Source organism: Harmonia axyridis, chromosome 6 (assembly GCF_914767665.1).
Source record: "Harmonia axyridis chromosome 6, icHarAxyr1.1, whole genome shotgun sequence".
Taxonomy (NCBI): domain Eukaryota; kingdom Metazoa; phylum Arthropoda; class Insecta; order Coleoptera; family Coccinellidae; genus Harmonia; species Harmonia axyridis.
Genome location: NC_059506.1, coordinates 17266705 through 17279837, shown reverse-complemented (window position 1 = coordinate 17279837; position 13133 = coordinate 17266705). Strand labels below are relative to the sequence as shown.

At 33.7% G+C, this 13133-nt stretch overlaps 1 protein-coding gene across 4 annotated transcripts in view; it reads left to right on the top strand.

The window, feature by feature from the left end:
• LOC123682885 (NPC intracellular cholesterol transporter 1 homolog 1b) overlaps positions 1-13133 on the top strand; it is an 87811-nt gene that overhangs the window by 30463 nt on the left and 44215 nt on the right. For all 4 annotated transcript variants that reach the window (XM_045621688.1, XM_045621689.1, XM_045621691.1 and 1 more), the window contains exon 2: positions 11882-12230. In XM_045621688.1, coding sequence (XP_045477644.1) covers positions 11882-12230 — 349 coding nt within the window. The remainder of the gene's footprint in view (positions 1-11881; positions 12231-13133) is intronic.

Below are 13133 nucleotides of genomic sequence, written 5' to 3'. Positions count from 1 at the left end.
GAATTTCACCTGAAATGAAATTCTTTCTTCCATAACTCAGGCCTCGGCTGTGCGAACTTCACGAAATTTGGTATAGGGGGGTTTTCAGTCAGTTTTTCATTCTATTTTTACATTTTATTATTTACTTCGAATAAATTTTCGAATTTTTCTGAAAGAATCAGACTTTATAATTTCATTGAATAATTTGATGATAAGTATTTGATAACGAATAAAAGTAATGATTTCGTTCATAAAGTGTTGCAATGTTCGATAATTACTTTGAAATCTATACGCTACCAGTCTTCCATTCACTGATCACATTTTGTGATTTTTCTCGAAATCATTGCGTTTGATGAAAAAATTGCGAGAGACAAAAAAATTTGGCAATGGAATGTTGTTTTGAAAATAACAACATTTTTTGAAAATTCAAATTTGTTATCTAAAAAACTCCCAAAGGAAATAAGACAATCAGATTTGGGTCTCCGAAGGTCTTCCGGAAGGAAAAAATATCAGTAGCAGATTAGACATGACTGAAAACCTCCCTATACCAAATTTCGTGAACTTCGCACAGCCGAGGCCCGAGATATGGAAGAAATAATTTCATTTCAGGTGAAATTCCCGAGGCTATAATTCCGAAATGGCATGCCACTGGACAAAAATGAAAAATACGGGTCGGCTAATTTCGTCTCTGCAATCACTGGTTAAATTATGTTGCATTAATTTCGGGACACCCTGTATTGGACCGGCGTGAACTTGGCAGCCACTTTTCAGCAGCCGAATTCATTCCAGCAGCCAAACGACCAGTGGCGTCGGTAGAATTTAAAACTAACGAATCGATCTGTTTTTGGGGTGCAACGCAAGAATTTGCTTTTTGAGTTTACTTGAACGACTTCAGTCAAGTTTTTGTGACATTTCAATGCACGAAATAATATTATAGATGAACTTGAATTATGCTGATCAATGAAACGACGGGGTATATACAAGTATTTTCACTAATGAAATCTTGAAAAACGTTTAGCCAAGTTGATATTTGGAATACTTACTCTTCAATAGGAACAGAATAACACATCCGAAGCACATTGATTTGCAGGCCGTCTAAGGGGTAGTTTACACTTGTGAATTTTTCGAAATTTTCAAAAATGACCCTGTTAAAAATGTTTAGCCAAATTCATATTTGGTATTCCTACTCTTGAATAGCTAAAGAATGACATATCCGAAGGATTTTGATTTGCAGGCCGTCTAAGGGGTAGTTTATACTTGTGAATTTTTCGAAATTTTCAAAATTGATCATGTTAAAAATGTTTAGCCAAATTCATATTTGGTATTCCTACTCTTGAATAGCTAAAGAATAACATATCCGAAGGATTTTGATTTGCAGGCCGTCTAAGGGGTAGTTTACACTTGTGAATTTTTCGAAATTTTCAAAATTGATCATGTTAAAAATGTTTAGCCAAGTTCATATTTGGTATTCTTACTCTTGAATAGCTAAAGAATAACATATCCGAAGCACATTGATTTGCAGGCCGTCTAAGAGGTAGTTTACACTTGTGAATTTTTCGAAATTTTCAAAATTGATCATGTTAAAAATGTTAAGCCAAATTCATATTTGGTATTCCTACTCTTGAATAGCTAAAGAATAACATATCCGAAGGATTTTGATTTGCAGGCCGTCTAAGGGGTAGTTTACACTTGTGAATTTTTCGAAATTTTCAAAAATGACCCTGTCAAAAATGTTTAGCCAAGTTGATATTCGGTATTATTACTCCGTAATAGCTACAGAATAACATATCCGAAGCACATTGATTTGCAGGCCGTCTAAGGGGTAGTTTACACTTGTGAATTTTTCGAAATTTTTGAGGATGACCCTGTCAAAAATGTTTAGCCAAGTTGATATTCGGTATTATTACTCCTCAATAGCTACAGAATAACATATCGGAAGCACATTGATTTGCAGGCCGTCTAAGGGGTAGTTTACACTGGTGAATTTTTCGAAATTTTCAAAAATGACCCTGTTAAAAATGTTTAGCCAAATTCATATTTGGTATTCCTACTCTTGAATAGCTAAAGAATAACATATCCGAAGGATTTTGATTTGCAGGCCGTCTAAGGGGTAGTTTACACTTGTGAATTTTTCGAAATTTTCAAAATTGATCATGTTAAAAATGTTTAGCCAAGTTCATATTTGGTATTCTTACTCGTAAATAGCTAGAGAATAACATATCCGAAGCACATTGATTTGCAGGCCGTCTAAGAGGTAGTTTGCACTTGAGGATTGTGGACAGTCTTCCCACCGCATAATTGCGGGCTATTGTGGCTCATTATTGTACAACTTGTAATGTCTTATTTGGGTTTATTCAACTTGAATCTATATTCCATAGGAGATTAACATGAAGGTAACACAACCAAATGTTATCATGGCTAAAAATTTCTGACAGGGTCATTCTCAAAAATTTCGAAAAATTCACAAGTGTAAACTACCCCTTAGACGGCCTGCAAATCAATGTGCTTCGGATATGTTATTCTGTAGCTATTCAAGAGTAGGAATACCAAATATGAATTTGGCTAAACATTTTTAACATGATCAATTTTGAAAATTTCGAAAAATTCACAAGTGTAAACTACCCCTTAGACGGCCTGCAAATCAAAATCCTTCGGATATGTTATTCTTTAGCTATTCAAGAGTAGGAATACCAAATATGAATTTGGCTAAACATTTTTAACAGGGTCATTTTTGAAAATTTCGAAAAATTCACAAGTGTAAACTACCCCTTAGACGGCCTGCAAATCAAAATCCTTCGGATATGTTATTCTTTAGCTATTCAAGAGTAGGAATACCAAATATGAATTTGGCTAAACATTTTTAACATGATCAATTTTGAAAATTTCGAAAAATTCACAAGTGTAAACTACCCCTTAGACGGCCTGCAAATCAAAATCCTTCGGATATGTTATTCTTTAGCTATTCAAGGGTAGGAATACCAAATATGAATTTGGCTAAACATTTTTAATATGATCAATTTTGAAAATTTCGAAAAATTCACAAGTGTAAACTACCCCTTAGACGGCCTGCAAATCAAAATCCTTCGGATATGTCATTCTTTAGCTATTCAAGAGTAGGAATACCAAATATGAATTTGGCTAAACATTTTTAACAGGGTCATTTTTGAAAATTTCGAAAAATTCACAGGTGTAAACTACCCCTTAGACGGCCTGCAAATCAATGTGCTTCGGATATGTTATTCTGTAGCTATTTACGAGTAAGAATACCAAATATGAACTTGGCTAAACTTTTTTAACATGATCAATTTTGAAAATTTCGAAAAATTCACAAGTGTAAACTACCCCTTAGACGGCCTGCAAATGAAAATCCTTCGGATATGTTATTTTTTAGCTATTCAAGAGTAGGAATACCAAATATGAATTTGGCTAAACATTTTTAACAGGGTCATTTTTGAAAATTTCGAAAAATTCACAAGTGTAAACTACCCCTTAGACGGCCTGCAAATCAATGTGCTTCGGATGTGTTATTCTGTTTCTATTGAAGAGTAAGTATTCCAAATATCAACTTGGCTAAACGTTTTTCAAGATTTCATTAGTGAAAATACTTGTATATACCCCGTCGTTTCATTGATCAGCATAATTCAAGTTCATCTATAATATTATTTCGTGCATTGAAATGTCACAAAAACTTGACTGAAGTCGTTCAAGTAAACTCAAAAAGCAAATTCTTGCGTTGCACCCCAAAAACAGATCGATTCGTTAGTTTTAAATTCTACCGACGCCACTGGTCGTTTGGCTGCTGGAATGAATTCGGCTGCTGAAAAGTGGCTGCCAAGTTCACGCCGGTCTGTATTGGCTGCAGATTTTAGAACGGGAGGGGTTACAATTGGCCCAGAAATATTGTTCTTAATTCGAAAAAGGGTGAAAATTATAAGTTTTATTTGAAATTCCGAAATTTTGACATTCAAAAAATTAATGCGTTTAAATTCAATATACAGGTGTCCCGGGAAGAATGCGACAAACGAATACCATAAATTAAGGTCATCATGGAGGACCCGCATCAAGATGTTTCAATCGCCTGAGTGCCTTCGTTGGGGATATACAGGGTGATGTTCATCTTATGAGTGAAATTTTGTTCAATAACTCTTTAAGAAAATAGAAAAGGTCATAATTTTTCCTAGTCCGGATCTGATTTACTCGATTTCAGAAATATTGAAGGAAGGCGATAGTGAAGGGCGACAAAACTTCAAAAATTGAAATTATTCGGTAGATTTTTTGAAGAGTTATTGAACTAAACAAATTTCACTCATAAGGGAATGTTTATTGATCGCCCTGTATGACCGTGCCAAGCAGAGATTCAGAATTTTTATAATGAATTGATTCTTTGTGGTTCCGAAAATGGAAAAAAATCATGATGTTCACGTACAGGGTGATCCAATATTCACGAAAATAGGAAAAGTCTGAAATTTTCCTAGTCCGGATCTGATTTACTCGAATTCAGAAATATTGAAGGAAGGCGATAGGAAAGGGTGACAAAACTTCAAAATTTGAAATTATTCGGTCGATTAGTTAGAGTTATTCAACAGTGAAATTTCACTCATAATATGAACATCACCCTGTGTATCCCAAACGAAGGCACTCAGGCGATTGAAACCTCTTGATACTGGTCCTCCTTGAAGACTTTAATTCTGGTATTCGTTTGTCGCATTCTTACCGGGACACCCTGTATATGTATTCAATTTTAAATGTTTATTTCGATTCAACCATTTTTTAACATTCAGAAAAACTAGAGGGAATGTGAATTTTAAATATAAATGAAAAACAGAATGATCTTGTTTTATATTGATTGGAAATAATCATTATGTAAATTTATTCCAATATTCGAATGTAAATATTTATGGGAGAGAGGCTACTGAAATTTAATTTGTGATAATTAACATTATTTCGTTAGAGAGAACGCGTTAGTCCTGTAGACCGAGAGGTCGCGAGTCTTCAATCCCGAGTGATTTTTTTTTTTTTAATAGCAGTTTTCCTTGATTGTATCATAACCTGTCTCGTAATAAATTCGAAATTTGTAAATTTAGCAGAAAGAGGGAAAAAACCTGGAGAAGGGTGCTGGATCCGGTTCTGCTAGAGTAACGAAAAAGTACGGACTTTCTTTCGGCCAATAGTTTGATTGATGTACTATTAAAGGGTTGTCCATTTTGTGGTTCCGAAATTAAACGTAAATGAAACACTTTCATTGAGGATATTGATCAAATTTCTGTTTCAATATAATGCTTGGACCCTGCCATTATGTGTGAGATAGCCATTATATGTGAAATCATTCAAAAGTCGTCCACGTGATTTCTTATAGGACTCTCGTGAGATAAAATTCGATGACTCGCCTGCAAATTTCAAAAAATATTTTAAGGATTATTGACATAAACACGATCCTTCGTATAACCTTACAAAAAATCCAAAGGCGGTAAATCATAAGATCCTAGTGGCTATTTCATAACGCCATCTTGCTGAAACCAAATCTCTTCTAATTCCAACATCAATAATTTCAGGCAAAAAAATAATCGGTTATCACTTTGGTATAGCGATGAGAATTGAGGTTTGAGTGACACCTCCTTCATTTTCGAAGAAGTACATGCTAATCACTCCAGCAGACCAAATTGAACATCATCCAGTGAATTTTTGTCGATGTAATGGTCTTTCAACAGAAAGACTTGAGGATTTCCACTGCCCCATTTTTGACAATTTGGCTCATTTAAGTAGCCATTGTGTGAAAAATGTGCATCGTCCCTATTCACGGCTTGGCTTGGTATTCAAGCTACTTGATTCAAGCTCAAGTAGCTTGAGCTCGACTCGAAATCAACTCGAGTTCAAGTCAAGTAGTAGTTTTTTAATTTATCACAGAACGGGGAATTTTACCACTATTCACGTTGAATTTGATTTTTTGCACTCAACAATTTCTTTATATCTTTGCACTGCATTTACTAGCAATTGCTCCTCTTTACATGTATCTTAGCAGAAACTTCCATTTTGCTGCAAGAACTATATTTTATGAATACCATATAACAAATATATTGCAAATTAATATATAATATAAATGAATAACTTCAATACACATATTATTACTCTGTCCAAATAATACTAAATCTCCAAATATTTCTTTTAAAATCCAAACAATCTTAGCTATTCAAACGTAAACATTCGTGAAATCGGTTGAAACCAAAGAACATGTATGTATACTTACTCTTTGGTTGAAACTAACAAATTTATCCAGAAAGTAACTAGAATGATCTATGGTTTGAAAAGTAACCTACATAAGTCAACTCGTGATAACTTGACCAACACTGTCAAAAGTTGTTGTGAAACTCAAATCAGCCCAACCGATGGTAACCAAATAGTTTTTGGTCAATTTACCAGAAAGTTAACTTGACATTGTGAAACCGGCATATATGATGATTCGGATGACAGTTCTGGTTGGCATTGTAATTGAAACATGGCTGGGAAATCCGTAATTCGACATAAATAATCCAGTAATTATGAATCCTTCAGAGTATAGATAGAAGGAAAGGAAAGTATACATTTGTGCTCGATCCCGAATACAAGAGAGATGGAATAGTGTCACCAATCACAATCGAGCTAGCCGATTGTGTGTGAGAGCCATAGGCGTAGAGAGTACTGATTTGATTGTTGAATGCTTTATTATGATAGGAATCCTTTCTTCTTAACTTCAACAAGGCTAAATCATTAAACTGAGAAGAACATTGACCCTTTTGAAACACGAAAACATTTTTATGAATAAATCACATTGTAAACTATTTTTGAGCATGAATTGATAATTCTAAAATTAATCTAATTATGTTACGCTACTGCTATAGTGTCCCGTCAGACAAGGAGTGACGAATGTTGGCATCAAAACAAATGCATCAGTTACAAGGCGATTTCCATTCCTCTTATTAATGTTCCAAGATAAATCCATTAAAAAACAAAGGCTTAGGGGCAGAATAGACCGCAAATTTATTGTTTTATATTAAAAAATTGTACAATACTTGACTAATGGCAACATAATTCATACAAATATAGATTTAGGAATTTAATTCTGATGGCTCTCAAGCGTTTCTTCAATTAGCACCACGTGTCTTCAATAATGACATATAATTATTTTCGGTTTCGTGACCATATTTCCTTTCATCATTTCATAAAGAGATTAATTGTTAGTAATTTGGTAAGTTTTTGATCTGTAATATATGATCCATTTCTCTCTTTCATATGTAGGTACCACCTACATACCTATTCGACAGTTGGAGATAATAAACTATTTTTTGGAGTGACTAAAATTCTTTAGGATGATGACTTTTTTTCCCCACTTATAATATTATAAATCTTTCAGCAAAATTTTCTCGTGGTTTTGTTCAAGTTAATTGCTTTGTGGCAACTCATCTCAGCACATTTTATTTGACGTGAGCCAAATTGCTAGAAGCAACAAACCTGAAAAAAACTGAAAGAAAGTTTTGAAGAAAAATTTTCTCTGAAATAATAAACCGTTGAGACTATTTCACGATATGAAATAAAAACATCTGTCCATTTAACAACAAACAAAATAATGTCATTTATTTAAAATTGCTGCAAGAAATTATAAGACTAAAAGAGTTTCTCCACTTGAAAACGATCTACTACTATGGAATTGCTCTAGAACTGCCATGATGGAAAAAATCGAGGAAAAAAAAGAAAAAAAAACCTTTCTATTTATTTTTTTTTTAGATTTTTCTGATTTATACCTACTTTATTTCGAGGGATCGCGTCTTTTTCAGATGGCGCATACATCGTTTATTCTTTTCGAATGTAAATTTTGAAAAGTTTTCATGATGTTTTGGTAAAACGCCATCTAAGGAATGGCCTTGGCGAGCTGATATTATCCCTTTCCGATAAGCATTTCAGAAAAAAAAAGTTGAGATTGAAATGCTTTTCGAAATTTTTGAATGTTTTCATAAGGAAACTTCTTAATCAAGATAAATATGAACACGCTGTAAAATAATATATGTAATCTATTTCCGATGACTATACAAATTCCAACGTTAAAATACCAAAAATATTCAATTGAAGATCAAATCAATTATATCATTATAGTGATAAGCATTAGTGGACCCTAATTATTTTTTAATAGTAGAGATCAAACTAAAATACTTGGTTGAGAATATCCTTGAACCATACACCAATGTGTTCGTTCGACTGTCACAAATGGTTTCTAAATGAGAACTCACTTCATCAGATTGTCTAAATTATTATATGTATGTATTTTATTATTTTGATGAAATATAGTTGATGCCATTACTTTTCTACTTTGCTTGTTTCGTACTAGTCCCAAGATCTTGATTTCAAAATGTAAGATGAACAAATAAGAAAAGCTCTGACGTGAAGTCAGGAGATGTGACTTATCAATCATATCTCATATACCGGGTGTTGAAAAACAAAGTTTCAATATTTTGGGAGCTGATTATAGAACCATAGTATAAGGATTCTTCATACTATCATAGAACTCAAAATAAGTAAGAAATGGGCCGCCAAATGAGCCTTTTTGGAGATATAAGCGATTTTCGCTTTTTTTTATTTGTTTTCATTTTTCAGATGTTTTGTTTACAAAACTTACAATTTAAATGTTTTTCAGTAGGTTCATTAAAGAAATTACAACTGGAATCATACATTTGGTTTTCATATGACATTTACGTACTTTTATTGAGTTGTTTACATTCTTTCAATTTGTTGTTAAGAAAAAAGTCTTCATTACTGAATTTGAAATGTCTAATATTGAAATGGGTGATATGGTTTTCATGTAGGGTCGTAGTAAATGAAGTGGTCTTGAAGCACTACTTTAAGCAGAGGCTTATCTCGATCGTAAGCTTCCTTCTCATGTGACTTTCAATAAACTTTTTAGACATCTTTTCGCAAAAGTGCGTAATTCCTTCATGTACGATGTATTTTCTGCATTGAAAGGTGGTCATGTGGAACATCTTCTGTAAACCGCAAGAAGTCAAAAATAAATCGAATATCTTCTGTAATTTCATATTTGGTTGCGCTAGTAGTTAATATTTTGAAAACCGAGAATCGCTTATATCTCCAAAACGGCTAATTTGCGGACAATGTTTATATGAAACTTTTTACTCATTTTGAGGTCTAGAATTATCTCGTAAAATATTGAAACGTTGTTTTTTAACACTCAATATACAGGGTGAGTCTTTGACTTGTGGATATATTTTAAAAGTAGATTTTTGAGATCAAAATTTCAACGCTACTAAGTCATAGACAATGATTTTCGGTGGTGTAAATCGGGATACAACTGTTAAACCATTCCTACGATTAATTCAGATTGACAATAAACTTTTGCAGTTGTTTTTTGTAACCTCATCAACCATGAAGCTGCGATCCATTATAATTCACATAATTCCATTATATATATATATATATATATATATATATATATATATATATATATATATATCAACAATTTTAATTCCCAATATACAACAATAGTTATAAGTTAGATAAGGGGTGTGGGAAAATTGATAAGTGTTATAATGTCACTCTTCTTTATTTCATTTAGTCGACGTTTCGATCCCGATGGGGACCTTCTTCAGGACTCTACAATAGCAATAGGAAACAGTCAAAATAAGACAATCACAAAACATGTAAAAATAGTACATACCGAAATACAGAGTTGTAAAGATCTTATTTGAACACAAATCAATAGCTCTCAAGAAAGCAACTAACAAGAACATCAACAACTTCAGCGAAAAAAGATCTGATACTTCGTTAGTAAAGGAGTAGAAATCAATTATAATAAGTAAATAAGGTAAACAGAAAAATAAACAAAATGACAGGTTGTCAAAAATGTTGTCAACCAGACTTGCCACAGAATACACGCACATGACAGATGAAACATAGAGTAGCATTAAATCACATTGGTCGCAGTAATTCACTCTCACCGAACTCAGAACAAATGCGATTTTTTTTGAAAGATTCCATGAACCGAAACCAATCCCCTCTCACAGAAATGGCCTAGAACACAGAGGGATAACGTGAAAATGAATTCTGTGTTCTAGGCCATTTCTGTGAGAGGGGATTGGTTTCGGTTCATGGAATCTTTCAAAAAAAATCGCATTTGTTCTGAGTTCGGTGAGAGTGAATTACTGCGACCAATGTGATTTAATGCTACTCTATGTTTCATCTGTCATGTGCGTGTATTCTGTGGCAAGTCTGGTTGACAACATTTTTGACAACCTCTCATTTTGTTTATTATTCTGTTTACCTTATTTACTTATTATAATTGATTTCTACTCCTTTACTAACGAAGTATCAGATCTTTTTTCGCTGAAGTTGTTGATGTTCTTGTTAGTTGCTTTCTTGAGAGCTATTGATTTGTGTTCAAATAAGATCTTTACAACTCTGTATTTCGGTATGTACTATTTTTACATGTTTTGTGATTGCCTTATTTTGACTGTTTTCTATTGCTATTGTAGAGTCCTGAAGAAGGTCCCCATCGGGATCGAAACGTCGACTAAATGAAATAAAGAAGAGTGACATTATAACACTTATCAATTTTCCCACACCCCTTATCTAACTTATAACTATTGTTATATACATATATATACATATACAGAGTGAGTTTTTACTTGTACATATATTTTAACCGAAGATTCCTGAGGTCAAAAGAAACACTTTTTTACTTTATAGTTTTTTCCGATTCGGCCCGGTTACTTACAAAGATACAGGCTGTTGAAAATCGATAAAAAAATGTGATTTTCAGCTATATCTCGTAAATGGTTCTATTGAAGGAAATGATTATTGGAATATAGCTTTTCCTTGATGTGATACATCTTCTCCGAACACAAGATTCCCTACACATCTTTCAGTTTCTTCATTATGAACATTACATCACATAAAAATACCAGAAATTCGAAGAACCCAACTCTTAATAGTGAGAAGAGGCATTCCTCCGAGCATAACTCAGTATTACCCGAAGGCTGAAAATTCGTTGTTTATAAAATTAACAATAAACACGTAAAAAGGTATTTTGAGTTCTTGCATGTGGTAGAAAAGATGGTAAATCAGAGCAACATTTAAGATTGCTTTACTCGACCTTAAAAGTGGTGAGATCTCAAAAAGGCCGAGGAGACAGGAGTAGTTGAAATTTGGCAGATCACGAGAAAGTCACGTGGTATAAACCCCTCTTAAACAAAATGTTTATAAACTGCAAAAATTTAAACAAAAACACTTATTATCTGATCTTTCAGTTCTTCGGGTAATCCTGATTCCTGAGGAATGCCTCTTTTCACTAAAGTCGGGGACACCCGATCATGATGTGTTTAACACACAGTACCGTATTGTAAGATACACATAGTTTGGGGGTTCTTTCCTCAGAAGATGCTGGTGGGTATACGGTATACCTAGTGTGTCCAATTCTGAAACGAGTTAGAATTGTATGGTGTTTTCATGGAACAGAGTTGTAAGTTGCAGTTGGTTTTTCGTGTCTCGTTCTTATAGTTTTGATGGCGATTTGCGTTTAAGGTATCACTTCAAAGATATTGCGAGAAAATGTGTATTGTTTAGTAATAGACTACATAGGGTTCAAATCATAACATGTTAAATGATATTTGTAAGCTTAAATTCGAAGCTCCGTTGGCGTTTGTGGACAACGTGTTCAATTGACCAATTCACAATTTTGTTGTATTGCAAAGTAAAAACTCGCAAATTTTTTCTTTCGAGGATGACATATTTAATTGATGAATGAATCTTAATTGATTCTCCCGGTGTCATCTACCTAACTATATAGGTTTGTCCGGTATAAAATGAAACACCCTGTATATATCCATATTTATCAATATTTTCTTAACATTTTTTTTTATTACAGACATGCGCCGCTGAAGATCCACCAGGTCACTGCGTCTGGTACGGCGAGTGTCACACCCGAGGTTTGGTCAAACAAAACTGCCCATACAATGGCAGAGCTAAACCGTTGAGTTCTACTGGAGTAGAAATCCTAAAGAGGAGATGTCCGCACTTGGTTCGAAACGGTACTACGTCCACTTGCTGCAACGAGGATCAGCTCAAAACTATGGATAAAAGCATTCGGCTCGCAGCCAATTTCTTGCAGAGGTGCCCTTCTTGCATGAGGAATTTCATGCAAAGCATTTGCGATTACAGTTGTTCGGCCAATCAGTCGAATTATGTGGAGGTTGTTAAGATCAATAACGACAATGGTGAGTGTGAAAACTTGAATTACACAGTTTGCCAACCAAGGGCGTAGATATTTTTTTTCTTGGGGAGGGGGGGGGGTAATCGACAAAAATTTTTTTGACTACATTGTTTACTCATCTATAATGAGAGAAAAAGAGGTTTGATAACGAAGTTCGAACCAAATTACTCGAAATATATTTTTTTGTTACCAATTCGATTGTTATCTTATACTGGGTGTTCCTGAATTGTAGTTGCAAAGGAAAATAAGAGATTCTTTGGATAATTTTAAAAATAAAATGGTCCATAAACAAGAGCCCGTAAACACTTTGTTTTCGAGGTACAGGGTGTTTCTTGTAGTCTTACTTTTTGTGATGTTCAACCAGAGTAAATAAGTACCGAAACTTATAATTAATTCATTTATCACTGCTACCTAACTGGATCTTTATAATAATTTGAATTTTCCTCAGAAATACTATAGAGAGCTGTTTGAATTTTTTTGACGAAATCTATTGCAGATACGACAAAACTACAATAAACCAAAAAGTGTAGTACTGGACCAGAGTTTTTTTCTAAACTAGGAGTGGTTCACCAGAAAATAGTTCTGGAAGAAAGAAGCAGGCACTCTTCCAGAAAAAGTTCACCCTGTAGATTTGCATTCAAAATTAGCATATCACATGATGAAAAGTTTAAATTGGAATATCTATGCCAATTCAAGTCAAATATCTTGTGAAGGGAAGGTGCTATGAGAGAAAAACTTGAACTTTAACACCTGTATCTGATAAATATAGCGTTTGCGGACTCATGTTATAGGATTTTTTTTCCGAGATCCGAGAAATCTGTCATTTTCATTTGTACCTCCAATTAAGGAACATCCTGTAGATATAGTCGATTCAAAACTGATGTCTTCACAAATAAATTGCAATTTG